Source organism: Drosophila rhopaloa, unplaced genomic scaffold (assembly GCF_018152115.1).
Source record: "Drosophila rhopaloa isolate 14029-0021.01 unplaced genomic scaffold, ASM1815211v1 contig_115, whole genome shotgun sequence".
NCBI lineage: Eukaryota > Metazoa > Arthropoda > Insecta > Diptera > Drosophilidae > Drosophila > Drosophila rhopaloa.
In genome coordinates, this window is record NW_025334990.1 from 10,267,077 (window position 1) to 10,295,041 (window position 27,965).

Below are 27,965 nucleotides of genomic sequence, written 5' to 3' on the forward strand. Positions count from 1 at the left end.
CCGCGATCTTATCAATGCAACCAGCCACAAATCGAGTGGGACAGACACTCATAATGCGTCAACTAATTGCTCATTAATGCGCAAACATGATTTCCAATTCAATCAGACTTTGCTAATTACAAAACTTAATCCTATGGAATGGCCGCAGTGCTTTACGAACACCTGTTGATGTTGATGTATCCGCGTGGGAGACTTCCGCTTCTCGCACTTCCCATTTCCCATTTTCCCATTTCCCATTTCGCAGTTTGCCCAAGTTGAGGGGACACGCAGGGCCAACGATGTTGTTTCACGACAAACTCGGGCCCGGATTTTCCCATTTAGTTTGTTTTGTTTTCCGATTCCATTTTTTGCCGGCTCAGAGGCAAACACATAACGCAGCTTTTCCCTCCCCCCTTGGACAAACCCCCGCTTTTGGTGCTGCCACTCAAAGTTTTGTCGTTATGAGAATGGGTGAAAAAACGAATGACCAGAGACAGCTCCGAGGGCGAGAGCAAAAAAGATTGATAGTACCTGGTGATCGGAGGAAACGATGAGTATATACACTCTTTAGATTCGGCTTGTTTTGGGGAAACTAAGTTTTTTTTATTAAATAAAGGTTTTTAAGAGGACATTGATTCAAAAATTGTACATTAAGATGGGCCAAGGAAACATGAAGTGTTTTTCTTTAATGACTATTTTAGTAAAATGATGACATTTTTGTTTACTTGTAAAAGAGAGGATCTATTTATTCAATTCTATTTTTTTCAAAAATGTTGAGCATTTTTAAAATGTTTAGGGTCTCCCGAAGTCGAGATGTTTGAGGTAATGTACTTTGTAATTAGAGCGGCGCAAACGAATCCCATGAAGAAAGGATACCCTGGGGTCAGCAAATGCGCATCGCTCAGTTTTTGACACGCACGGCAAATATGTTTGTCTGGGTTAAAGGATGGTGGACCCTGTCCAGGAGCGTTTCAGGAAAACCTTTTAAGAGCCCCAAATGGGTTTGGAAAAAATAAAGTTATAAAAACCTATTCTCAAAATATAATTTCTTCGCTTACAATTGTTATCTCAAAATAAAAATTTTAAACACAATTTTTGGTCCGAAAACCCATGTAAAATCATCTGCCGACAAAAACTTTCAATACCATTTCTTAATAGTTTTGAAAAAGTTTGAAATCTTTATAATTGTCAAATTTAATTCAATAAATTAATTTTAAATCTTATACTTTTACCTTCAATTGTTTAAGTTAAGTTAGGCAGATCTGGGTCACCTTACTACATGGATCGATAAGAAGGAATCGGTTACAAAACCATATCCCTCGAACATTGTAATAAATTTATTTATTACTATATATTACCCATTTTTAATTTGTGGTTGATTTTTAGATAGAGTAGTTTCCGTAACGAATGAGTGAAGTTAGGTCATAAGCTAGATTTCAGTTTATTTTTTACGGCCCCATTGTATGACGCCCAGAATTCGAGGTCCTCTGAGCCGCTCCTGTTGTGTGCGAACGTGCCCTCGCATGGAATGGATCAGGACCGCCCATCGAATCGGGCCCATTCCCCATACCCCCACTCCACAGGCCTTTTTTTTGTCCGACTTCCCCTGACCATACAAACCGTCCAACAGTTGATTAATAAAGCACTGAGATTGCTCTGATTGCAATTTTTGTTTATGATTCAAAAGGAACATTTAATTTATTTGCTTTGTTTTTGTTTTTGTTTGTTTTTTTTTTTCGTTTTCGGCTGCCGCTCTTCACAAAAATTGAATTTCTGCTTTCAGTTGTCGTTTTGCTTCTTAGCTTTGTCTTAGTGCCACGCCCACTTCCATCGTTATAATAGCGCTTGGATAGATAGAGGGGTGGGGTGTGGGTGGGGGGGTTCTTAAAGGGTGTGAGGGCGTTTCGAGTGTTTGTGTGTCTTAGCAGATATTCCTTCTTGTTTTGTTTTTGTTTTTTTTTCCACACGAAAACGCATTAGTTTCGAGTTTCTGTATACACATACAATCATACGCTAGAGTATATCTAAAAGTAGGATACAGAGATACATCTATATAGAGTTAAAGAGTGAGACATATGCAGAGTGAATGACAATTTGTTTTGCTTTGTGGTTTTTGGGTATCTGGGTGTGTGTGTGGGTGTGTGTGTTGGAGTGTGAGTGTCTGTCTGTGTGTGTGTGTGCCTTAGCCTTTTCCTTCCGGGCTTTACACATTTGCTGGTATTCGTTTTGTTTGCCTCTCAATAGCGTTTACAGTTAGTTTTCAATTTGACGACAAAATATACGTTTAGTCATAGACATACACTCACGTACACATATATAAACATGAAACACATTCAGTTAGTTATAGTAGTGGGCCGCTCCTTTGATTCAAGAGCTCCGTCTCCTTAGCTTTCTAATCTATTTGAAATTTGTTTGTCTCCACAGGATAATTGTAGGTGTGTGTACAGTTGTCTGTATGTGTTATATGTTAGTGTGTTTGTGTGTGTTTATGAGCTGCCCGGCTGCCTTTTTGGGGTATTTATTAAATGCAGAGATAGTTTGCAGTTCGGTATTTGCTTTAGTAACGTTTTCATAGTCGAGTGCGAAGCTTAAGAATAAAACATATGGAAAGAGCTTACGTAGCTAGACGAATAAGCAGCTGCTGGTCTGGAACTATTTTCTATTTCATCCTTAGTTATTTCGGTGCGTGACTGTTTTTTTGTTTTCTTTTCTTTGCTGATTTTATTTTTGTGTTTAATTAGTACAGAGAACATTTAAACTACGTTTAAGTGATGGCCTTCTGTTGACGGCAATGCATTAGCTATTAATTACACTGACCTTTGACAATATATTGGGATAGGCGAAGGTGTGCTGTAGTTAAAATCAAAATTATTGCTTCAACATCAGTAAAACCTTTAAAGCACACCTTCATCCATCCCAGTATATTTGTCTAGTGTTATTCTGGGGTGGGGTTCTTTTGGGGCCTGACAACTTTAAGTTGTCGCCTGACTTGGCTAACGGAAATGCAAATTAATACATAACTCTGGGGAAATGGAAACAGAAACAGAAACAATTCTTGGCTAATTCAACTAAAAGGCATAAACAAACAGCAAGGACGTCTTAAGCTGGAGATTTTGGCTCGGATTGGGGCCAAATGACAGCTCGGAAAACAAATGCAGGCACTACAAGCTGCAAATGCACTGAGCGAAAACCCAGCTGCATCTGCATTTTTGATGGCTTGGCCTGTCAGGAGCTTGGATTATTCCCCTGTCCTTTGACATCGAAATAATTGAGCAACGAAACGATTGCGACAAGGTTCTCCAAAACGGAATTAGTGCGATATGCGAGCGAGGAGCGAGAAGAGGGTTAAAGAGTAAGGGTTTTGGTTATCAAGGTGTTAAGGGACCTCTACGCATGCAACTGTGTGTAATTGTGTGTGAGTGGGTGTGAATAATGTTTATCGGTTGTTTGCCATCGGTTTAACATTTGCTGTTTTTGCTTTTCACCTGATTCAGATTCTGCTTTGAACTTCCTCCCTTATGACATACGCCATAGTAATAATAATAATCAAGGTAAATAAATATATCGCTTTCATAACAATCGAGGACAACATTCGTGAACAAAAGATTCCGCATCCTGTTGTCGCATCTCTCCCCGTTCAATCCTTCGTCCTTTGCTTACTCTACACACATTCAATAAAATATGCACATCAATAATTCACATTCATTTATCATGTAAGGTTAGTGTCTGCGAGTGTACGTGTGTGTGTGTGTGTTGCTCTGCGTGTGAGTGTTTGTTATTCAATTGCTAACTACTTAAATGTCAGATTTATCTAACGCTTAACCCACGTGCTGCCTGGGGGCCATTTCGTGCCAGGCTTTGTGTCATCGCGTTGAAAATTGATAGCCACAAACTGTTATATTATTGGGTGGACCTGAGTTGCTATCTAACTTTTGTAGTGCTTTGGATTTCAAGGGCCGTGAGTTGGTCTTGCATATTACTCATACGCAGTGTGGCCTAGCTAATGCCATGTAATCTTTACGCGGAGTGAGGTGCTTAAAACTTGTATCACTTGTTTATATTCCTTAAAAGCAGTGACTCAGTTAGATTTAGTTTGCTCATGTGCACGTTTTAGGGGCAATAAGTTGGTTGCAGACATTATCACTCATACGCCGTGTATACGCTTTAAGTGCAGTGAATTATTTTTTTTATTTTCCCACTTATATGCAGCTGCGGCCCTAGAATATTCGATGTTTACATATAATCTATCACTTGTGCGCAGTGTGATCTTAATTTATACACCTTATTTTCATGATGTTCTTTGCCTTTCCGCAGGCTTAAAATATATTTTTCATTACACATCCAGAGATTAGATTTTGTATAACTCATTTAGGTCCACCCCAGTGTACTTGTGTGTGTGTATCTGCGTGTTGCTTACGTATCTGAAGTTAGCTGGCTTTCATTGTAATTGGTTTTGCGCCAAACTCTAACAGGTAAATTCACATTTAATCTCACATTTAAAATGCAAAAGTTTCAATTAATTTATCTTAGGCTTCGCTCCGCTTGACTTCACTTGGCTCCCGGTCGTCAGTCCTTCGTCTCGCTTAGATGTACATGCCCAGATCCGCATGGAAGTCCTGCAGATACGAGAGCAGCTGTGAGGGCGTGGGTCGTTGTTTGGCCTCGCTGTGCCAGCAGCAGTTCATGACGGTGAAGCTAAGGGTTGTTAAAGGCCAAAACGAGAGTGGAAACAAATTTTATATATATATTTTTTTAATTTTGTTAGCCATATTTCTTCCATTCTGCTGAGTACTCACAATTCATCTGGACAGTTGACGGGCTGCTCTAGCCGAAAGCCGGCAGCCAAGTAATTGGTAAGCTCGAATATATCCACCTCCTCGTGCGGCATCTGGGCCAGTGTGACCAGCTCCCAGTAGGTCACGCCCAACGCCCACACATCGCCCTGTGTGGCATACACCCGCTTCTGGAGCGACTCCAGCGACAGCCACTTCAGCGGGCGGTTCTCATTGTCGCCCAGACAGTCGTAGTCGTCCGGGAATAGATCGCGGGACAGGGCACTGTCGCAGATCTTCACATAGGACTCTTCGTCAAGGCTGCACATAATATTAGTAAAACAATGTAGGATTATACAAATTTTAGTTGGCGCGAAGTTATAGTTTTTGGATTATTTAAGTAAATTAACGATTTGATACAACTTATAAAAAAAGAGAGACCGACTTTTTATTCGCAACTACACTCTGGAATTCTTCTCACATTGACGACTCGATTGTTTGGCGTTTATATCTTGGATACTTTTGAATGACATCGATTAAAACTTAATAAGAATATAATAGGTCTGTTCATTAAATAAATTTGAACTTTGGGTGATGAATACTAAAGAACTTCAGGTGATGGTTTCTGCTGATATTCCTGACTTAGCTTTACGATGATTAACTTACACTTACTTTACCAATCCCACAATAACAAATCCTAATGATTCTAATTTGAATACCAGCTAAAAGATTTATATATGTGTATATTAAATACTTACTAGCAATTGCGTGTGGCAATGTCCTTGTGGACGATTCCCAGGGAGTGCAGGTAGGCCAATCCCTTGGTGATGTGCAGTCCAAACTCAACTAGCTGGCGGGTACTCAGTGCCGTGCTCGATTCGCGCGACTTTTGCAAGTATCTGTAAGGGAAGAAGATAATTGTTATATAGTATAGACATATATTATTAAAGGTTTTAACTCTATGAAATATAAATAGTCTATTCAAGGTTCAGGAACTTAAGATTTAAGGTCAATACTATTTTCGACCGCCATGAAACTTAGAAAAATTTTTTTTTTGTTTCTGATAGTATAACACGTACACTCCAATATAGTAATTTTAAACGATTTTAGAATTACGGTCTTACTTTTATAAAAATCGGACGACTATGTAATATATTTTTAATCATCGAAATGTAGAGTATTTAATTATTTTAAGAGGTGTACTTTTTTAAGAACGTTACCTATTGATTTAATTTATTTAAAACGCATTTTGTAACACGGAAGTGAAGAACGGGTTATTAGTTTTTTCCCTTAGTATACTCACATCTTTAGATTGCCCTTGGACGGATAGGGATAGGCGATCTCCGGCGGTCCCGGGAGCTCGGTGTTGGCCAGCAGCGGTGCCAGGATGTGCTGGTGGCTGACTCCGATCAGGAGCGAGGCGTCCTGCAGCAGATAGGCCACCTGGGTGAGCGAAGCCCCGTCGATGACCGTCTTGACCAGTGCCTCGCAGGACTCGCCCAGCTTGCCGGCGAAGATCCTGCCGAAGGTGCCCTCCTTGACCAGCTCCTCGTAACTGAGGGCACCCGGCTGGACACTGGGAATGCGGCGCAGTCGCTGGTTGCCCTTCTCCCCGTGGCTGCCCATCGTGATGGTGCTGCCGGTGGGGATGCCCCCGAAAAGACTCAGACTGCCACTGCCGCTGTTGCAATGACCATTGCCATTGCTCCGGATGCTCTTCGGCGTCGACAAACTGCACGCCTAAAAGAAATATAAAAAACAATTAATATGTACTGCCAATTCTATATTTATAAATGGGTTTTTAAAATCAGTCCAATCCTGTATGTTACATCAACTAAATTAATTAAAACCCAGGGTGTTTGTTAAATGACAATCATATAAATCGTACATTACAAGCTCTAATTATATATTTGTTTGTGTTTGATAATTGCGTCACTATAATTCAAGATTGGCTTGTAATATAACAACCATACAATTAAATTAACTTTCTAAGCTCTAATTAAATAGTTGTTTGTGTTGGTAAGTATCTGATTTGAATTCAAACTTATCCAACCTTTAATTATCTTAGCTCTTGCTGAAAGACATGAAAACTGTTTAAAGTACTCAAATATCGCAATTTAACTTTAAGTTCAACCTTCACTACTAACCTTTTGCAGCGTATTAAAGCTCTGGGCTGATTATAATTAAAACACAAATCAATTAATAACTTATTCATCAACTAATATATTAACGGGTAATGTGAAATTTTCAAGTGGGAAATCAAACATATAAGCGATGTATAATTTGAGCCAATATGGCAATCAAGATTACCGCCCTTCAATGCAGAAGGGGCTTCCGATCGAGTAAGCTGCTCAGTGGCAGGACACTTGAGTCGAGGAAACTGTATAAATTTCCATATTTCCGTACCCCATCTAATTTGGGCCCCCAAAGAGGCCAACTGGCAACGACTTTGGCAAGAGAAACAGCAATTTCAGCTGCCGGATTTGCATCTTTCGACTTGCATCCGTTTACCGTTAGTCATGCACTCGGCTGCGCTCCTCCGTTTCATTCATTTTAATGAATTGAGTTCCGTTTCCGCTCCGAGGCACTCCGCCCACATCTTTGCCAGCTATAATTTTGCCCCTCGCTCAGTTGTCTTACAGCATGAATAATTTATTGGCTGGCAAAAAAGCTTTAATTCGCCAAGCATTATGTTTGCACAGCCGCCAGGAGGGGAATTGTTGAATGGAGCTGGAGAGCTCAGCTGTAGGAAATTGCGAACTCGTCTTAAGCAAACAAAGTCTGCGATGGCAGCAGATAGCAACTTAACTTCCCCCCAGCCACGCCTTAAAATTCCTGCCTACGCAGCACATTTATTCTCATAAAACATGAAACAGTTTGCCAAAAAATGGGAAGAAACTCGGTCTAATAAACACAAGAAAAATCTGCACAATTCCCCCAGAAATCTGCATAACTGCGGCCGAGTTCAAGTGGATCCACTGGCTTTCCCTGGACACTAAATCTCCATCAGGCAGCAACCAGCAGCAGGTGGATGGCGTTTTTATTAAAAGCCACCGTTGGCAATATGCGGGAATTATATTATTTGGTGTGGCCTGACAACAGCTCCTGCGAAAGCAGCATGAAAGGACACAATCGCCGGGAGGAAGCCAAACGACACAATTGCAGCACATTCGCACGACCACAGCGACAAAAGGCAATAAAAACAATAGTTGCTGGCTGCCTTTTGTTAGTGAATTTCATTTCATTATTGCCTTCATTGCCACTTTCCTGAAGTTGAAACCCTGCTGCCCGAGCCCGCAATTCCTGTGATTCCTGCTGTTTGTCCTTTATTGTATTTGTCGTGCTTCTGCTGCTGCTATTGTTGCTGTTGGCCCACAAAGAAAATTCAATTAAAACGCAACAATATCGCACTCCATCATCAAAGCTGTCCGCTGGCCCCTCAAGCCAGGAAAGAGGTCCTGTGGCTGGCTGCGATTGGATTGGTGGGGCGTATCCTGACTGAGCCATAAATCCTACGGGATCCACATGCAAAAGAGTCCCTTTCCCTCAGAAAGCGGATGTCTGCCAGACCTTGAACCTGTCCTTTCTGGTTACATTCGGAATCCTTTGTTGGATTCCTTTAAAACGTTAATGAGTCCCGCTCAAGTGTAATTAGAATTCATTTAATCGGAATCGGAATTGAGTTCGAGTAGTAATTCATAATTAATTGCTGCACAGAAAGAAACTAGTATAGCTGCTTTAGTCCTAATAAGTGATTTAAATATTGTGATTACAAATCTTGACAATTTAATAAAAATTTTATAAAGTCAAATAACCCAATTGTCTCTCAAATTTATCAACCCAAGCAATAAATAATAATTTATATTCTAACAAAATATGCTCTTCTAATGATACGACCAATTACAAACTACCCCAATTAAGAATCAAATAAAATATTTGCTTACTTCAAATGACTTTTGAGCCCTTATATTAAATCTTGTTAGTTTTCTTTGAAATATTAGCAATCGAAATCTCAGCAAATCATGCCTGAAATATTTCATAATACTCTGAAAAAGCACTTCAAGTGGCAGATTAAATAGTTAAATGACTTCAAGCAAAATAATTGTGAACTGCAATTGACTTCTGCACTCTTAGCTTTATTGCTTTCAATCTTAGTTGATTGTCATTGAAGAAATACTTGAAATTTTTGCGTCTGTGTGAGCAGGCCAATAAAAACGGAAAATGTCGGTAAAATTAAAACGAGAATGGGCCAATGATGATTGCCAATAAACAAGGATGGGGAAAGCGATTTTATAAGAGTGTCTCCACAGCTCGAATTGCAAATGGAAATGTTCATTTCAGCGTTCGATTGGAATGGGGATGGCGAGGTCAATATTAAATGCGGATGTCAAACGAGGAGACATTATTGCTTGGCTTTTCATTTGAAATTCGAAATGGCCAAGAAGACTGAAAATAGCTGCCAATTGAGGGTGGGCCCCACTCACATTTCGATCACAGATCGCATTGCCATGATACGGTGGGTGGTGGCTCTGAGTTTTTGAAGCCGAATTTCCAGCTGGGTGTCAAGGATACGGGACATTCGTTTGAGGGATGTGCTGCAGCTGGTCCTGTATTCTTGTTGTGACATTTCTAATGACAACAGGGTGGTGGGGGGTGGTATGGTTAGGTGTCCGAGGGGTTGGCCTGCAAATGACGTAAGCACAAACACCAGCACAACAACGTACACATACGAGTTGACAGGCGTCTGATTTGCTTATGTCACATGCAGCTCTACGGCTGCCCGCAGGAACAACAGCCGCAACCATCGTCACCGCTCCACCGCTGCCCCACTGCCCCGCCCCCTGCCACGCCCCGTCTGCCCCCAATCTCGACCGGCTTGTAATTAAAAACGCTTGATGACAATTTTGCCAGAACGACGCCCGTCAGCACGTCACTTGCCTGCAAACCGAACTGCAGCCCAACTTTTTGGCAACATCAGAGGGAAAAGCAGCACAACATTTTCACACAGTTTCCCCAGCACCGCACAGTGGGTTCCAGGGGGGGGTGGAAATATTTTAATGAAGTCTCACCGCTGCAACTTTCGAGATGGGCAACCTCTAACTAAATTCTGTGGCAAAGTTTTATTTTTTAGTACACAACAAAAGAAATGTAAGAGTGGAGTCTGTTATAAATTAATTAATTTTAACTTAGTTCAAAAACAAAACTATTTGATAAAATTGAAGAATTTAACTCTTACTTTTAATTGTTTAATGATAATTTAATATGAAATATTTAAATTCAAATTAAAATCCGAGAGTGTTATATTAAAATATTTGTGTTAGCAAATTAATTTGTTTAAAATCGAAAAAGACAAGGTACGTTTCCTTTAATAATAATAATAATGTTTTGTTTTTATTCTCAATTAACAAAATATTTTTCACACCTTTATGAATTTTCTCAAGCAGTTATTTAGTATGTTTGTATTTATAATCATATACCCTCATTATTAGAACAATTTTTTTAAGCCACCAACCCACTGTTCCAAAAAATGGTTGTCACAAAATGAAACTATGCAAATTGCTGATGCTGTTGCAAATATGCAGCACTTTCGCCGCCCATTCCCCAGCACTATATTTTACTTTAGTCAGACAATGACAACGTTTTTAACATATCGCCTTGTCCTAATAAGCCATGGCAGTGAAGTGGAACCAGATGAAATGCGGGCAGCCAGGTGGAGGCGACAGAACGACCTGCTTGCCGTTGGCTCAATTATATTTCAATTTACCTGACAACAGGTCTTTCCTTTTTGGGCTCTGTGGAAAAGCCTTTAATCAAAGTGGAAAGCCTCTCTGTCTGACTTTTCCCTCGTCTTTTTTTGGGGCCAACTAACTGAACTCTCATTATTTTAGCATTTCCATGGCCGATGCTGCCAGGACAAACTGTGTGTGCCTTCTAATTTGCCGGGGCCCAACTAATTTGAATTTCGTTTGATTTATGCCTGATCGATTCTGCTGGCCCCGCCTCTTTTTGCCCCTCCCCCCTTCTCGCTGTCTTCCTTTGATGCATGGCATTTTGATGAGTCGACCTCGTTAGGCTCGTCGTTTAATAAGCGTTTTCGGGGCAACCAAAAACGGTTTTTCGGCTAATGCATAATTGAAGAGGGAAGATGTCGGACGGAATATGGGTGGTCTGGGTTACCGGCTTCTAATTAAAGGTGGCGCATACTTAACCAAAGTCGCCGCTTACACGCACTTAATCACGAGTAATTGCCTTTCAATTAGCCATTGCGTGTCCGGGCCACGCCCAAGTCCGCCCCCTCCTTTCATCTCTCCTCCAATTACTCCTCCCCCCCTCCCCAATTTAATAATGCGGTTGCACAATTTACATATGTTCCGAACGGATTTCCATTGATTTTCTTGGCTTGTTGACTCTGGAAATTAAATGAATTCACAATCGCTTGGACAGCAGTTTTGTCCAGTTCGTTGCTCCCTAGGAAGGCACTTAAATGCAAATAGAAAACTGTTAATTAAAGATGCGGACACTGGACGTACACACTCATTTTAATGGAGAAATCTTGTACTCTAATTCGCTTCAAACGATTTCCATGTAACGTCAACGCCGAAAGTGAAGTGCAGTGTGCAACCAGCACTTCCAACAAAAGGGGGGAAAACTCTTGTGGTCCTTGGACCACAAAGGAAAAATCGGAACAAAAGAAACATCCGCCACTTCCGTTTGTCTCTCCTGCGGCTGACAGGAAGCAATCAATATAGTGTAATGCCAGACAAAAGCATCCGCCGCAGTTTGCCCGCCCAAAGGGGAATCCCCAGCGGATGGGCGAGAGTTGAGGTAAGGAAAAAATATCGACTGACGGTTGGGTAATTTGTCAACCTTTGGTGACGGCTTTTGTTCGGCGGGTTAACCCTTGGAATCGCCACCTGGCTGGTCACATACCACGACAACCATTAACTGTCCTCTCACGGCCCCATCTTTTTTTTCAACCTCACCCCAAGTTTTGTCACAAATGTAAGTAATGCCTTTTAATCAAAAGCAACAACAGCGGTAAATCCATTAAAGTAGTACGTGTCGCCAACTTGAAATGGGGATTCCCATAGATTGCTCCCCTTTTCCCTGGATTTCCCCCCGCGGAGCTTGTTTTGCTCCCATGCTGAGCGCGTCGTTTCCGGGTTGATTTACAAATTTCTTTAATGGGGCGACAACAACATTTTTAATTAGCACCTGTTCCTGCTGTTGCTCAGGTTAGCCTGCCATTTGTCGATCCAGTAATCTCCATAAAACAGGAGGACATGCTCGCAGCTCCATGGTAATTAATTTCCAACTTTTCCTTGCTCTCCGTCTCGTAATTTCGTCTGTACTGCGAGTACGCCCAAGCACTTCGACAACTTTCTCCCTAATGATGCCATTCAAATGCGTGGCACGATGTTCCCGGCTCCTCCTTAACCCATTACAGCCTTTCGGGGTTCCTTTCGCTGCGATTCCACTGTTTGCTCTGATTTCGAAGCTCTGATCCAATATACTAATGCCACTGTTTAGGTGCCGTTCTGTTTCCATGGTTGTCGGATCTCCTGCACATGGCGCATCCGCCCTGTTGTCCTTACTTAAACCCTCCCCCGTTTGGAACTTGGCTTTTGTTGTTGGTGCTGCAATAATATTTGCAAGTGTTTCTAAACAAGCGCAAAGTCATGTTTCAACAGCTGTAGTCTGGTTTCTGTTCGCTGCTGTTTTTATTGTTATGTTCCACTACTTCCCTCTCTAAGCCGTCTTAACCCCCTCGCCATCCTCTTTCCAACCCCATTGTTGTGGCCTTCCCTGTTACTGCTTTTTGCTAAACTTTCGCTGCACATTAAAGTAATTTGGATGGCGTTTATAGACTGATTTAATAGAATCAAAGGGGGGAAAGAGGGGATGGGTCCACACCCAAATGAGATATTTCCACACAAGTGAACAGAGCCAGACTGCGGATGTGTGTGTGGGTGCGTAGAGTATCTGTGTGCAATTGGATATAATTGTTTGACTAAATGAGTGCGTTCGCCCCTTGTTTGTGCCCCCAAAATGTGCTATACTTCGCTTAACGCTCACACACATGGCCAAAAGGAATGGAAAGCGGAGGGGAGGGGAGGGGAAGGAGTGCTTTGGATGGGGAGCTGAACAGAACGGAACAACAATAATTATGGCAAGCACTCTCAAACTCCAACCACATCCCCATTTCCTTCACCACTTCGCAACCAACAGAATCTCCACTCCAATTTTGGTGGATATGAGGATATATCGAGGGAGGGAACGAGATAGAGACAAACTGAGAGGGAGACAGCGAATTCATTTAATTCCCTGCCGTCTGCTTCGATGCGTATGTCCTTCCACTAGATAGAGGCGAATCCAAATGGATATGACTCTTGGCATTGTGTGTGCCCTGATAACCATGTAAGTGGGTAAAGGAGGAGCAATTGGAGGCTGTTTCCATAATGAGGACGAAATTGAAGTCTAAACAAACAGAAATCGCTGGGCAAACAAGCAGCGGGATCAGGCCAAAGGAGATGCTTTAAGCTGAGCACATAAAAAGCCCCTCCAGTCGCCATGGAAATTGAATATTTAATTATGCGTCGATGGAAATTGCGTTAGAACTTGGTGACGAAAATGGGCCAGTCATCAGGATGTTGGGGGGAATGAAGTAGGACTAGAAAAATGGCAGAGTTGGGTCTCAGGAATGTTTACAAGGACAACAATTGAAAGAGGCTGCTAAATAATTTATTCCAATTTGACAGAGATTTCCACAACACTAAGAAGTTAACTTGGCTCGAAAGAAATGCTAATGTTCTCTCTAGAGAGAGCAAGTGCTTTTAAGGAGGAGACATCAAACCTTAAGTTCATGGGAAATAATCCCAGTGAGTTTTGATAGGAACCTTAATAGTTTTGGTTTAAGTTTGGATTAAATTAGTTTCGATTAAGTTTGCTAATTTTGGCCCAAGGGGTATGCGTTGCTAGAAAGCCACTGGATTGGAAACAAAAACAAAGATAAACAGGGGCAGACTGTCTGCGTCTGCCTCAATGGAGCACCTTTCGCTTATCTAAGCGGACATCCCTCCCCTCTCCTGCTGCATTCACCTGCTCACCCTCGAAGGACTCACATCATTTGACTCTCGAGGCACTGGGTTTGTGTGTCGCCTTCACCTTCGCCCACTTCCCACTGCCACTCCCACTCCCACTCTTCACCTGCCACATGAAGTACGTGAGCACCACACGAAAGTTTCCCCATCCGAAATCAGACCCAGACATCCAGACATCCTTGAGGGGGGTGAGCGGGTGGGAAAAGCCGCATATTTATGAATGGCTCTTGTTTCGAGTTTAACGCACTACGGGAGCTTTATCAGCTCGTAAATATAAATTAGAATTTAATTTTTATCGTCGAGGAAAGGTGGTTGGCGAGTGGAGAAAGTGGCGAGGGGGGAGAGAGGGTCCTCCGCCTGGGGAGCAATCGAGTGGTGCTTTGGACAAATTAGAGGGTAGTCCAGGCAACAGGGAAAGCGGAGTCTGCTTCAAGGGTATTCCCATTTCCATTTCCATTTGCGCCTGCCACGTGTCGTAATATATCAAAGGCTTTGATTCAACAGTGGACCTCAGTCCCAATCCCCATTTCAAATCCAATCAAGCCCCTGGGATAGTCGATAGTGGGTTAGATAGTGGAATCACAGCACTCACCTGGGTCAGTTGCGAGGAGGCGTAGTAGGAAATCCTCGAGGGACAGATCGACTCTGGCTTCGAGTAAATCGTCTCTGCGGTCTGTTCGAGGTTCATGGGCAGCAGGGCAGTGGCGTAAGGCGTGGGGGTGGGTGAGCTCCTGAAACCTGTGGATTGGTGGAGGGATTGCCAGGGTTAGTGGTCACCCAAAAAATGGGCGAGTGGGTAATGAACTTACGGTCGAATATGCTGCATGACTTCTTGCTGTCCGCTGGGTATTTGTTGAGGCTGGCAATGGTCGCATAGGATCCCGTGGCACTGGGTGGTCTGCCCAGGGGATCCAGGCGGATGAACACGTTCTGGTGGCTGCCATAAGCCGCGGTGGTAAAGCTGGTGCTGCAAAATGGTGAAAAGTGTTAATGGTTTTACGGCATCGGGTGGGGGTGATAACCCACTGTAGCGAGTCCTGGCGAAGCTGTTTGCGAGCCCTCACATACATCATGCTGGCCACCAGCCCGACGGCCAAAACCAGACCCAAAGCACAGGCGGCGGCACTCAGGAGGGCGGGTCCCTGGGAGGGGGCGTGGGCGGGTGCCGGCGATTGATTGGGCTCAGGTGAGATGCCTACGGAACAGGATACCGATGAGTGATGGATAAGTGAGTGTTCTACATGGGGAGTGCCGAATGGTACCCACCTTTTGCGCAGATCTTGTTGCGCTTGAAGTGGAGTCGGGTGTCGTTGAATCGGGGAGGAGCCTGCACCACCATGTTGACATTGACGGGCATCTGCAGGCTCACATTGCCGGTGCAGGGCAGATAGACCAGGAAGGACTCGATATCCTGCGGCACCAGGCCCTTGTGCGGAATACTCAGCGTGGGCGTGCCCAGTGCCTCCTGGTCGTTGTTGTACTCGATACTAATGGCATAGCGCAGCTGCAAGAAAGTGGAATGGTTAATCATCGGAGGTTCTAGATGGTAGCACCATCCGACTCACTGGATAGGCAATGAGACTCTGCCAGGAGAACTCCAGCTCGTGGACGTCCGCGGGCACTGGAACGGTGAAGTGCATCGCGTATGTGTTGATGGCTCCCTCGTGCACATAGAACAGGTCCGCCTCGAGTCCTGCGGGGATAAAAGAAACGACAGGATATGAGGTGAGAGTGGATGCGGATGCGGATGCACTGCAGACGTAAAGGGAAAGTTTCCCCGCAATTTGCTGGGCTACACCCACTCCATTAAACTCATTGAATCCCCACTGTTGAGCAAACTTTGTGCAATTGCTGTTTACACTCCCCTCGAGCGTTTCTCTCTACCATTAAGCGGAAATTGATTTTCTCATCGAAGATGGAAGGGAAAAGCGGCCAACACGAGGTGACAATGCTGGTGGGTAAACAAAACCCAAGACACAATAATAATCGAAATCGAATCCGTCACCAGCAGGCGACGATGCAGGGAGTGTCTGGAGCTGTCCCAAGAAGCAAAGTAAAATGAGGAGCGACAGGCGTCCTGGGGGAAGGGATTCGAGAGGCGATATTAAAAGGTGTCAACTGCGACTGCTTCATCATCGAAGGGCATCGTCTTCCAACCGTTGGCGGGTTCAAAAGTCCTGGAATGGCCTGATCTCTCGCACTCTCTATTGAAATTCCCTACCCGCTGGCATTGAAAGACGAGCTGCTTGAGTTAAAACGACGTGAAATTAAATTTCTTCATCCGCTTTCATTGTTGCTCTTCCTATTTCTATTCCCTCACCCACTTCTTCAGTGGGTGCCCCCCATTATTTACTCCACGGGATCAGGCTAAGTTCGCTATTCACCAGTGGAAATCGGAGTGGGAATGCTGGATGTTTACCGGCTTCAAGTTTGAGCTGCCGCTGCTTGTTCTTCCTTAGACTCCGCCGGATGTTGAATGTAGCGATTCCGCTTCCGGCGGACTGAGTGAGGGGATGATTGGTGATGGGGAAGTGCGGCTGCATTTAGGATAGAACAAAGGGCGCGCTTGCTGCTTAAAACAATTTTAAATCCAATTACAGAACAAGAAAAAGCATTTTTCGTTAGCTTTCATCCAGGTCTAAGCTTCATCTACATCTTCAGACTGTTTCTGTTTCCCAGCTCATTTCTCTATGCGTTTTTCACTTTCCTATTTCCATTTCGGGTTTGTTTTCGAGTTCCAAATTGCTTTGCTCCCCGTCGCGTTTTCATCTGGGGTTTCAGAGTGGGCCAAGTGCACCACTCTTCTCGTTAGTCCCTCAACTACCTGCTGCTTCATGAAATTTCTTTGAGTTTGTGGTAAAAAAAACAAACATAGCCCCAAAGTGCTTCCCATCCAATATGCACAAACACGGAAAAAGGACAATGTTCCGCTGTCATTCTGTACCTTTTAGTCCTTTTCCATTTTCTGCCAACCGTGTCAAGCGAAGTTTGAGGGAAGTGGAAGATATTTGAATAAGTGACTGCCTCAATTAATTCAGCCCTGATTTTAGGGATGTCGCAAAATGTTCTATTACTCGATTTTCGTAACCCCTTTTCATTTCTGTCACCTCGATTGGCTTGTCTAGGGACCAAGAGCCTGAACTGCACTTTAATTGGCATCAATTGGCATTGCACACCCTCTTGCATAAGTTCATCCTGCTCCTGGATATCTTCTGGAACACCCCTTAAGTCCCCTTTCTCTACTGGTGTCAAACTTTACTCGTCTTTCATATCACGGTGCCGCCAACTTTGCCCGCGAAAGTTTCTCCGCGCTTATAAGGCCCTCTTTCTCTTTTTTGTTATTTTATACCTTTCTCCTTATAAAACCACCTCTGCAAGTCTTCCCTCCCTGGCCATAATTATGAATTCTGCAATTGCGATTGTCTGAACGACTCCGGCACACACACGTGACGCAACAACCGCAACTCATAGTTATGGGAGAGGGGAACAAGGGGTTTACGGAGCTCCGGATAAGAAGCAGAAAATGGGAAGACACTGGAGTCTGGCATAAATCGGCAGTATAAGGGGAATCTTAATGCCGTGTTAGTTCCCAGCTCTCGCATTGCCAACAAAGAGGAGACACTATTTGCATAAGAGATTATGAGAATAATTAGTGTCATTAGTTGGGAGAGTGCACTCCACTCCCTTCAATCCTCCACTTCCGATCTCAGGGGAATGCAGTTTCACCTTGTCGCTGATTAAGGGTGTTCCTGCTAATTGACCTTTGAATCAGAGATGAGAATTGCTGTTCAATTGGCACAGTTTGGGATTTCCTCTTCTCTACACTCCTCCTTCCTTACATCCTGATTTCAGAGCAATAAAGATGGATTCCAGATGCAAGCCACCCTTGGAAAAGAATCATTTCGAGTCCCAGAGCAAGGGAATATTAATGTGGGGATTTTTTGACTGTTTTCTATTCATTAAAAATAATTTTCTTTTGCATTAACTTTTCATATACAGGGAAATTTACCAGCCCACCCGCCGAAGGTTGTGGTCCACCCTGGGGTGGAGCGGATGGAAGCTGGTCCGAAGGGTGGAGACCAGGGATCGGGTGGCAAAGAAAAAGTGTGCACATCAAAGCGAAACTTGTTGAAATTGCATTTTTACGCACCCTTGAACAGGAAAGTCTTCAATGGAAAGGGGCGGGGAAAGATGGTGGCGACGAGGGAAAATGGTTCGTTGCTGGGGCAACACATCCAAATTGAACTCAGAGGCGGAAAATCTTCAACAAAAGCGCAGAAAATGTTTAATTTTATTGCTGTCGTCACTTCATTGAAAGAATACTCCCCATTCAAGGGTTATGGAAAGGCAAAGTTCAAGGAATTCGATGTGACAATTGAGACGAAATGAGAAGACAGCTATGAACTTTGTTTACTGTTCACAGAACGACAGCGAAGAAGCCGAATAGTGCCCAACAAATAGTTGGAAGAAAAATTTACATTTCCATATGGGGAAATGCATCAAAACAATCGCAGAATAAGTTGGATGGAAGTGTAACTAAGTCATGCAGCCGTGACGAGCCTTCCACATGAAGGAATTCCCATGGAGACCGAAAGGAAGTGGGGGATGAAAGGGAAATGAGGTGGAAGTGGAAGGGAAAATCATGCACAGGAATTTTATTTTGTATTGGGGGAGGAGGATGAGGGTCAGTTTGTTTGATTCCCTGCTGCTTGTTAATGTTCAAATCGAAACAACCTCGGGGGTGGCAACCATCACAAATAGAGGGGGAGAAACATACCGTGGTGTTAACTGGTCGTTAAAAAACATAACGAGCTTTTATAAATGGAGGGAGGAAATCTGAGAAGGGGACGGCAAGGAAGTTTAAAAGGAATCTCCGCCAGCCGGGCAAAGAAAACGGCGAGGAGCAACAAACAAAGTGGAAAGTTCTTTTGAAATGTCGCTAATGAAATCCGATTTGCATGAGGGGTAAATAGGTGAAGGAGGCGGGAATAGTGACGATGATGGGTTGTTTATAAAATGCAATTGACAGGAAAGAGCCCACTTGCCCCATTGATCCAGAATGCATTTCAATGCTTTGAAGAAGGGAATGAGAAATAGTGGAAAACGGGCGGGAATAATTGGATACAGCGCAGCTCATTCATCCATCAATCCAGGATCCATCGCATCTGGCTGTGGATTATTTTTATGCCATCAACTAATTGAAATGCCCTGATTTGGCAACTAGGAAACGAAGTGAAGTAGAACCTGCATAATGAGATGGAAGCATTTATGCTCCAATTACAGTTAAGTGCCGGAAAATGCTGTGACCAGCTAAGCGACGAGTGATGGAGTAGCGACCGCGAACTAGGCCAGTTTTCCGAGCCTCCTCCTCGGAGTTTTCCCTCCCAATTCCATTCCCTGGATCCATTAATCAACATGAGGAGCAGGGAAATCGCGAGCCAAACGACAAGCACGAGGCCATTCCGCCTTGGCACGTCTACGAAATCCGTGTAACTCGCATCAGGAGGAGTGGGTTGGGTGGCGGAACTTGGCCTTGGCTCGATCTGGAGCCGGCGCCATCAATAACAAGAATTCGCGTGGAGCAACAAACGGAAAAACAAGAAAACAAACAAGGAAACGCGGACAGGGAAACAGCATGGAAAGCAGACTGAAGGAGAGGGTGGGGAAAGTGGTGAGGGGGGTGGAAATGGGGAGGTGAAAGCTACTTGCAGCTGTCAGCAAGGTGAAGGCGGGTGGTTTAGGCCCAGCGGAAATCGATTTGTGTGCGATTTGTTGTGGTTTCGGTTTACTAAGTATCCCCATATTATTCCACCTCCTCCTCAACGCCCCACCACCAACCTTTCCTTAATGGTCAACTATAATTTCGGAACTATTAATGACTGTGACATGGTCTCCGACTTCGGGGATTGTTTGTGTTTTCGTGTTCGGGGATCAATGAATTTGTCCTGTCGCACATTGGCCTCCAACTATTAATCATAGATCCCGGGTTAGGGGAGTCCTGCTCTTGGAGTGGGTGTGTCAGTCAACCACTAGTGCCCCAATCGAAATTTCATTAGTGGATTAGGAACCGGAACGGGACTGGACTTACCCATCAGTTTCATCACCTCGTGGTGGCTGATGAAAATGTTCAGATAGCCGCTGACCGAAGGGGTCCGCCAAGTGGACATCAGGCATAGAAATAGGAGTGGGAGGGGCGGGGGGAAGCGGCCCATGGTGGAGCGGTCTTTGGTTTATTGGGTGCTGCGAGGAGTCGATAAATTGTCAGAGCATGTGTCGCCGCAAGTGGCGAACATTTCCACAGCCCCACTTCGTCCTGCTCCCTTTTCCGGATCCTTCCCTTTGACAGCCAATCTCAATGTGAAGTCATTGAGGCGTGGATTTGAAGTGGGAGTTCAGGGGCGGAGTTTTCCGGGGTGAAGTTGTCCTGGTGCTGATTTTAATTCGGCTGCCAGTGGATCCTGCCTTGGTGATGGTTGTCAGTTGCTGGTGCCACAAACACAGGGCTCAGAAAAGATCCCAAGCTCTCGAATAAGCGTTAAAATCAAATTCCAACTGCTGCTAACTGTTCCGGTTGGAAGTGGGAAAGAGACAGCAAGAAAGAGGTTTGTCTACCAAATTTGGGAACTTTTCAGCCTCGGCTTCCGCTGGCTGTTCCTCTTTTTCCCCTTTGAGCGGACTGTTTCAGACCAACTTTTCCAGTTTTGTTTTGCTGCGGTTGCTGTTTCTGTTGCTGATGCCTTCCTCTGATTCTGCCACTCCTGGAGTTCTTCCTCCTCTGGCTGTATGCATCAGTGTGTCCAAATTTGGCCCAGACTGAGTTTGGTTGGCTTTTATTGGCTGAGCTCCTGTCAACTGGTCCTGCTCTCCTCCTCCTACTCCTCCTCCTCCTCTCACCTCTTTTCTCCTCTCTCGTGTGTTGTTTTGTGGCTATCGCCTGTCACTTTGTCCACTTTTCTGTTGCTGGTCACTCCACACTCCTTTCTTCTATCTCCTCTCTCCTCTCTTATCTCTCCTTCTCCCTTAGACTCTGTTCAATTTTATCTTCGTTAAAGTCCCGTTCCTGTTGAATAGAAAGTGATTTAGTTTAGTGCAAATCAGACTGCAGTTTTAAAAAGAAGAGAAGTTGACAAAGGAATATGCGTTTACGAGGAAGGGATGTTTCCAATTGGAGCATTATGGGATTAAGGGATTAAGAAGTGTGAGTCAGTATGTGCGATGTAATTTGTAAAATCAAAATAAAAAGTTTCTTGCATGCAAAAGTAATTAGAAAGTTGCAAAAAGATTAACAGCTTAGGGTTTCCAGAAGAGATCCAAGCAAACTTATTCTGAATTAACTTACTCACATCGCATTTGGATGGTGGTTGAAAATGGCTGGTGCTTTAATAAATTTGAGGCAATATTTATGTGTTTGTTTGGCATAAATTATGAACTGGAAAAAGGGAACAACTTTGGCTTTCGAAATGTTTGTGGTTCAAGTGGTTCAGTTGGTTTTTCCCGTGCTCATTGTTGTTTGGTCTACGTGTTTATTCAGCTGCTCCTCCCACTTCGCCCTTTATCCTTGGTGGTTGCGTGTGCAGGTAGCCCGAATGGAATGCCAACTGCAGTGGGCGGAGGGAGGTGGGTCAAAGTGCAAGGGGCGGAGATGCGGTGGGGATCGTGGGCATGGCAATGGAACGAGGACAGTCGAGTGGTCCCAAAATGAAATTGTTGCCAAGAAGCAGTCGAAACTGCTTCAATCTCCATGGTAAACTCATTCTCAACTTGGCTTCTGCTTTTGCCCAATACTCTTTTCGCTTTTCCATTTTCTGGCCGCAATAAAAATCGAAATCAGAAAAGTTTGTTGCCTTCGTTTTCGATTTTTCTTCTTTTTGCGTGGAAACATTTTTGGAATTTTAAAGTTTAACCAACAGAAGATAGTTTTCCAGCGGATGAAATCTATTTCCGAGCCAAGCCAAAGAATGCTGCGGTCTTTTTAATTAAACTTATCTGCGCCCAAAAGAGCGCCGCAGGATGGAAAGTGAGTCACTTGATTAAGGGCCAGATCATCAGCATCACCAGCCACCTTTCACTTCAGCCTTTAACATCATGAAAAGGAGAAAAGGAGCAAAAGCACTCGCATCTGCAGAAGGAAAACAACTCGTGGGCTTTCGAAGTCATTCAGCGAGTGCATTAATAATTCAAAAGATAAATAAACGAAGGCAAATGTGTGTCTTTGGCTGTGTGTTTTTCGAGGGGAATCACTGTAACTGATTTAAATGGAGCAGCAGACAAACATTGAGCAGGCTGCCTTTCCCGAAGCGGAAAGAAATGGGGAGAAAAAGAAAGGAAGGTGCCCATCCTTTAAAGCCATCTTCAACTTAGTCGATAACATATTAACTACATCAACTCAATCATAATCAGGAAAGGGAGCAGGCAGAGAGATGGGAAATGTAACAGGGGGAAAATAAGTTTCCCCCTAGCATTTTCTGCTTAGTCACACGCATCATCTGTCAGTCTGCCACGCCTCCAAATCCATCCTGCTACTACTCCTAGTCCTACTCCTCCTCCTACTCCTACTCCTCCTCCTACTCCTACTCCCACTCCTCCTCCAAGTGACAAATTGAGCATTTGCCGTTGTTTCTGGAAGGAAGATCCGAAGGAGATGCCATAAGATGAGCCATGAATGGATGAGTTGGGGTGGGGAAAACTTTTCAATTACTCCGGGGAAAATCGCAGGGAGCAGTCGGATCCGTAATGAATAATAATCTTTGCCGCTGCCTGCATCATTTCTCCCCAGCTAATATTTATCGATGTGTATTATTTTCCGCCCCCCTGAGCCCGGCCTAGATTGAAAAGGCTTTCGCGAGGATGGGAATTGAGGCCTCAGGCTCCTCCCGGCTCGTTTCAATTATAAAATGGCTTTCGCTTCTAATTGAATCGTGGGCTAGAGTCGGGGCTGAGTTAATATTTTATTTCCACCGATTGCTCCTGCTCCATCTTTTTGAGCTCTGTTTGCTTAGCGTTTCCAGTTCCCCGGTTCCTTTCCGACCCTAAATGCCCTGTCATGGCTTCAAGCCCACCCACTTTCCACCCATTTTCCGCCCCGCTTCCACTCCCATTTCCCAATCCCATTTGTTGTTGCTTGGGCTAGGCCAACAGCCGCGAGGCTTTTCCGAGTAGCAACCGAGCTGGCAGTTCCCCTTCTATCGCCCCACTGATGATAAACAACCGAATGCGGCAGGATATCCATCTCCTTGGCTATTAAAACTCCGATAGAATCTATTTCGACTAACAAAAACAAAAACACATTTCGCATTTAAGTAAAGCGAGTGGCCAACATTCAGTAAACTGAAACTCAAATTTGGTTTCGCCCTCGGCTTTCACTGGGCACAAACAAAATGAGAATAGTTTTTCGGCCCCCAACAAAATATCGAATTGCATTCATCCCCGTGGGCAGCCTCATTAGCTTTAAATGAGTAGCGAAACTAAAACAAAAGTTGAAGCTTTTGTAATACTAAACAAAAATGTTGGGCTACTTTATAATATTATTCTGCTGAAACTCAACAAAAGACAAGGCTTACAAAATTATGAACTATTAATTTTGAATTTCAAAAAATTGTTATGTCATAAAATATTTAAATTCTATATTAATTAATGATGTTTAAATGGATCCCAAATTTAAATGGAAGTAATTTTAAGCAGTTTTATGTCTATTGTTCTGTTAAAAGTGATTATAAGCACTTTCCATATCTTTGTTTTTTGTAAGAACTGTATACATTATGCCTAAACGTTCCTGCAAAATCTCCGCTTTTTCAATTAACATAAATATATATTTGTACAAAACAAAAATTAAGTTAAAGTTGCTTAAATTTAAAAAAAATGTAACTAGTAAAGTACATAATTAAACATCTTTTTTTAAGTAGTCCTTTTTTTTTGAGTGCAAGGGTTGTGTTCACTTTAATTTCGCGAGAGAATAAACAACCGCGACGCCGGTGTTTAACATCATTAAATTGGCGTAAATATTTGAAAATGGACTCCGAATTCAGAATGGATTACGCAACACAATGCGAAATTTTCGCGCTGACCGGACAAATTGTTGCCCATAAATTTTGATAACTGATTAAAAGTAACGAGCGACAGTTTGCCATGTTTACCTGGCATTACCTGAGTATTGTTGTATATTTAATGCCGAATTGTTGGCGAATGTTGTGCCAACAATTGGGGATTGCACTGCCCCCGGAGCGACCCGACCAAAAGTCCCGGGCCTAATGTCCAAAATGTTCGTCGGACTGCCTAATTTGTGCAGGCAATTAATTTACATTACGGCAGGGGGAAAAGGTCGGCTCGATTTGTTTCATTATACCCTTGCAGAGGGTATTATAATTTTGGTCAAAAGTGTGCAACGCAGTGAAGGAGACATCTCAGACCCTATAAAGTATATATATTCTTGATCAGGATCACCTTCTGAGTTGATATAGCCATGTCCGTCTGTCCGTCTGTCCGTCTGTCTGTCCGTCTGTCTGTCCGTCTGTCTGTCCGTCTGTCTGTTTCTACGCGAACTAGTCTCTCAGTTTTAAAGATATCGAACTGAAACTTTGCTCACACCCTTCTTTCCTTTGCACGCAGTATATATGTCGGAACGGCCGGGATCGGCCGACTATATCCTATAGCTGCCATATAACTGAATGATCGGAAATGCCATAACTTTGGTGTTTGTAAAGTTAGGAAGTTGGGATTTTCTATGGGTTTTATTTTTGGCCAATCAATCCGACCTACCAAACTTCATAAGGATCGGCCGAATATATCCCATAGCTGCCATATAACTGAACGATTGGAAATGCCATAACTTTGGTGTTTGTAAAGTTAGGAAGTTGGGATTTTTTATGAGTATTAGGAATGCATCATATGAATAATTCTGAAGAATATAATTTAAAGAGTATTCTGCAAGGGTATATCAACTTCGGCTCCGCCCGAAGTTAGCTTTCCTTTCTTGTTTTGTTTCATTTTGTCGCTGCGCTCCAATGAGTTAACGATTTCCAGCCGAACATGTGTACTAAATATATTTAGCCAAAATACCAGGACCCCTAATGAAAGACATTCATGTTCGTGGCGGAATTGGGTCGTTTTGGTATTAGTGTCTGGTCTGGCCTAGCAATTAAATTCACAATTTGTGCGATTTCGGATGATGACAGTTTCCACTTAATGTGGGCCTTTCCTAATTACCAACAGTTTCGAAATTACTTTCGTAATTATTGCCCCAATAAACTAGGAATATTATTGATCTTTGCCATTAGGGTGGGATTACACTACGCATATTGCACACAGTGGAATCATGAGGAATTATAGTTATGCCGAAACTCTCTTCATTTTAAAAAGTTAATTATAATGGTTAGTCCTTATTGAGTGTTACATTTTAATGAAAGTGAAATTTGATTGCCACTGCAATTGTTTTTGCATTAACTTTTTCAACAGAAACCTGTGCAAAATATGTAAATTTACGAAAGCAAAACAGAAATCAGATTCAATTGTTTCCACTTTCCATTATGTAATTATGAACTTTTAAACTATAGAGTTGAATTTCTGTTTTTACTACTCATTTATTTTAAAATTAAAAAAAAGTTGTGTGCTTACAGAGTTTTTGCATAAAATTAAAGACCTGAATATCTAACCACAAAGGGGATTCCCTACTCCTCGTTTGAGCTTTTAAGGATGCTTGTCTGCATGCGAACGAGTGCCTAGTAAATAACCCCATAATGACCATCTCACATATCCAGTTCCATGATCCACAGAGCCTAGGACTACAGACGGCGTACTGCGCCACTGGGCAGCCAGCCATTTAACATGAAATACAACCTCAATTACGTTTTACGAGTTTAACTCAACACCGTGCGGTTGTCTGATGGGAATTTTCAATATTATGTGGCGTAAATTTATGGTGGCAAGTGACAGAAGCCCGGCTAAGCGACGACACCCAGGACGGGACTTTTATCTCCGTAAAAGTATCTCAACGACAGTCGGTCCCTCGTTTTAAAGCCCCTCGGAATGACGAAGGCAACGAAAACGGCAATCCCCCCCAGACAATGGGCAATAATCATTGATTTATGGCTGTCATTTCGGTTATTAAAATGATATTTTGCCTGGGCGCTGGCGAAAATCTGACTGGGAACGACATCTGAGCCGGCTATCTGGGTCAATGCAGGACGGGGCCACTTGGCTGGCCTCCTTTTTAGAGTTTTATGCCCCTAATTGAAACATCAGGCCAAGTGTCCCGCAATCGAGCGCTAAAAGCGTGCCTAATCTATGCATATTTGCCCAAAGACCCCTAATCAGGGGCTAAGGCATAAAAACCGGGCTAAAAAGGAAACTGTGGCCCACACTTAGGGCCAACTTTTAGTTTCACTTTGTGCCTCCTTTGTTGCCGTTGCTGCCGGGGCACTTAGGCATTCAATCAACGTAGACTGTCGTGTCGAGGCGTTAGCGTGCACTGAGTGGAGCGGTGGCCGGTGGTGGGGCACTTGCCCCAAAGTTGCTTCGGTGGTGCGGTGGTGGGGTGGTGCTAAGTGTCGGGCCAGCCCCATTTGGAGTTGCCCAAGCGCAACGAGAGATTTGCATTTTCAGCTTTATTCTTCTCCATTAGGACGGGTGTACCTTTGGACAGCAAGGATATGTTTGGTTTCAAGAAAGTAGGACTTAAACCAAATTACCCAAACTTTAGTAAAAATTACTTAAAGGGTGAGTTTGGGTTATTCTTAACACCTTTTTCCACTCAAACCACACTCAGAGAACATTAATCCTAAAAGGTTAGCAATTTGGTTTTTTTGGTGTTCTATGCATTCTTCATATTTCAATGAGAATTTGATGTGTAAAATTAGTTTTACCTTTTTCATAGTGTATCTATTGGCAATTAAACTAGTTTGGCGTAACTTCGCTTCAAGCTAGCTAAGTTTTACTAAAAAAGTTAGGTATTTGGTGACCGCAAAAAGTGTTTATGCTCAAGGTCTAGATTATTAGCTAAATAAATCAGTAATCTTTACTTGCGATATTCATATATAAGGCTATTATGTATCCATAAAACTGTTTCTTGCTAATTACGCAAGGTTAAGTTCAGAAGGCACTGAACAAATTCCAGTGAATAAAAAAAAAAAGAAAAAAAAAAGATATTCATTCGTCTGTAAGTCTTAATTATAGTCTTTACATAAAAGCCTACATTTATACTAAAAGTGTATAATATGGAACCATTTCCCTTATTTTACTTTTAGATTACCTAAGAAAATAACATATATTTTATAAGAAAGGAATAACTACCAGGTATTTCATAGTCGTTGCATTCACCTCTTCTTTCTAATTCTTCCTATTTTTTGGCTGCTCATTTGGTCTACGAGAGTAGGCCTTACTTTTTTATTGCCTACTTCTTGGCGCCCCAAGGAAAAGGCCTTCATTCTCACACATTGCAATTAGTGTCAGTCCACCCCCGCAAGTTCACTCAGTCACGCAATGTGACACCATAAAAAAAGAGCAGAAAAAACATATACGTATACGTGGGTGACCCAGCACAATTATTTATTTAGTTCCGGTCGAGAGTTTGAAATGGGTGCGATTCTTTGTGACGGGTTCAAGCGGGTGTTGAAATCGGTCAGAGCGTACAAAACACATTAAATGCTTACTTATACTCATATCACCGGGCAATCAGCTTTACGCCTGTCCACGCAGGATTTTCAATGTGTGATGTGCTGACGTGAATCCGGAGTTTAATCCTTTTTTTTTGGGGTTGGGGTGGGGTTTGGAATCCAACGTGGGATTTTTGCACTTCTGATTAGCGGCAATGGCATGTATGAGCACTGAGCACCGAGCACCGAGCACTTAATGCCCCATTTAAGCCGTGTCAACATGGGGCAACCGCGGCACAATATTGTCGACGGCTGGGCTTTTCTTTATTAATGATTCGGTTTTGCGGCTTGTGGGTCTCGCAGGAACTACGGCTTTTGCTTGTTGGTTGTAGTTGTAGTTGTAGTTGTAATTGTTGCTGCTGTTTGGACGGAGAATTTCGCGTTTCCCTTGAAGAACACACACTCACGCACTCAGTTTTCCACCATTACCGGCGGTGGAAGTCCTCGACGACCGTTTGTTTCGAAAT

The 27,965-nt window shown here is 43.2% G+C and overlaps 1 protein-coding gene across 1 annotated transcript; it reads right to left on the minus strand.

Annotated features, from left to right (window-relative positions):
- Nucleotides 1–1,734: 1,734 nt before the first annotated feature.
- LOC108048648 (tyrosine-protein kinase RYK) lies at nt 1,735–27,956 on the minus strand. Its single transcript, XM_017129451.2, has 11 exons — nt 27,496–27,956; nt 19,941–20,912; nt 15,418–15,545; nt 15,119–15,356; nt 14,879–15,047; nt 14,662–14,819; nt 14,445–14,590; nt 6,055–6,491; nt 5,510–5,650; nt 4,776–5,072; nt 1,735–4,674 (listed from the first exon to the last, which is right to left on the minus strand). The coding sequence occupies exons 2-11, from the start codon at nt 20,062–20,064 to the stop codon at nt 4,563–4,565; spliced, it is 1,950 nt and encodes a 649-aa protein (XP_016984940.1). The 5' UTR covers nt 20,065–20,912; nt 27,496–27,956; the 3' UTR covers nt 1,735–4,562.
- Between the last annotated feature and the right edge of the window lie 9 nt (nt 27,957–27,965).

What these genes read in the sequence shown, in the direction of transcription:
- LOC108048648 (XM_017129451.2), bottom strand. Translation starts at nt 20,064, where the DNA reads ATGGGCCGCTTCCCCCCGCCCCTCCCACTCCTATTTCTATGCCTGATG. An exon ending in CGAGGTGATGAAACTGATGG is followed by an intron (nt 15,546 to 19,940) that starts GTAAGTCCAGTC and finishes TTATCCCCGCAG; the next exon opens with GACTCGAGGCGGACCTGTTC. An exon ending in TCCAAGGGCAATCTAAAGAT is followed by an intron (nt 5,651 to 6,054) that starts GTGAGTATACTA and finishes CTTCCCTTACAG; the next exon opens with ATACTTGCAAAAGTCGCGCG.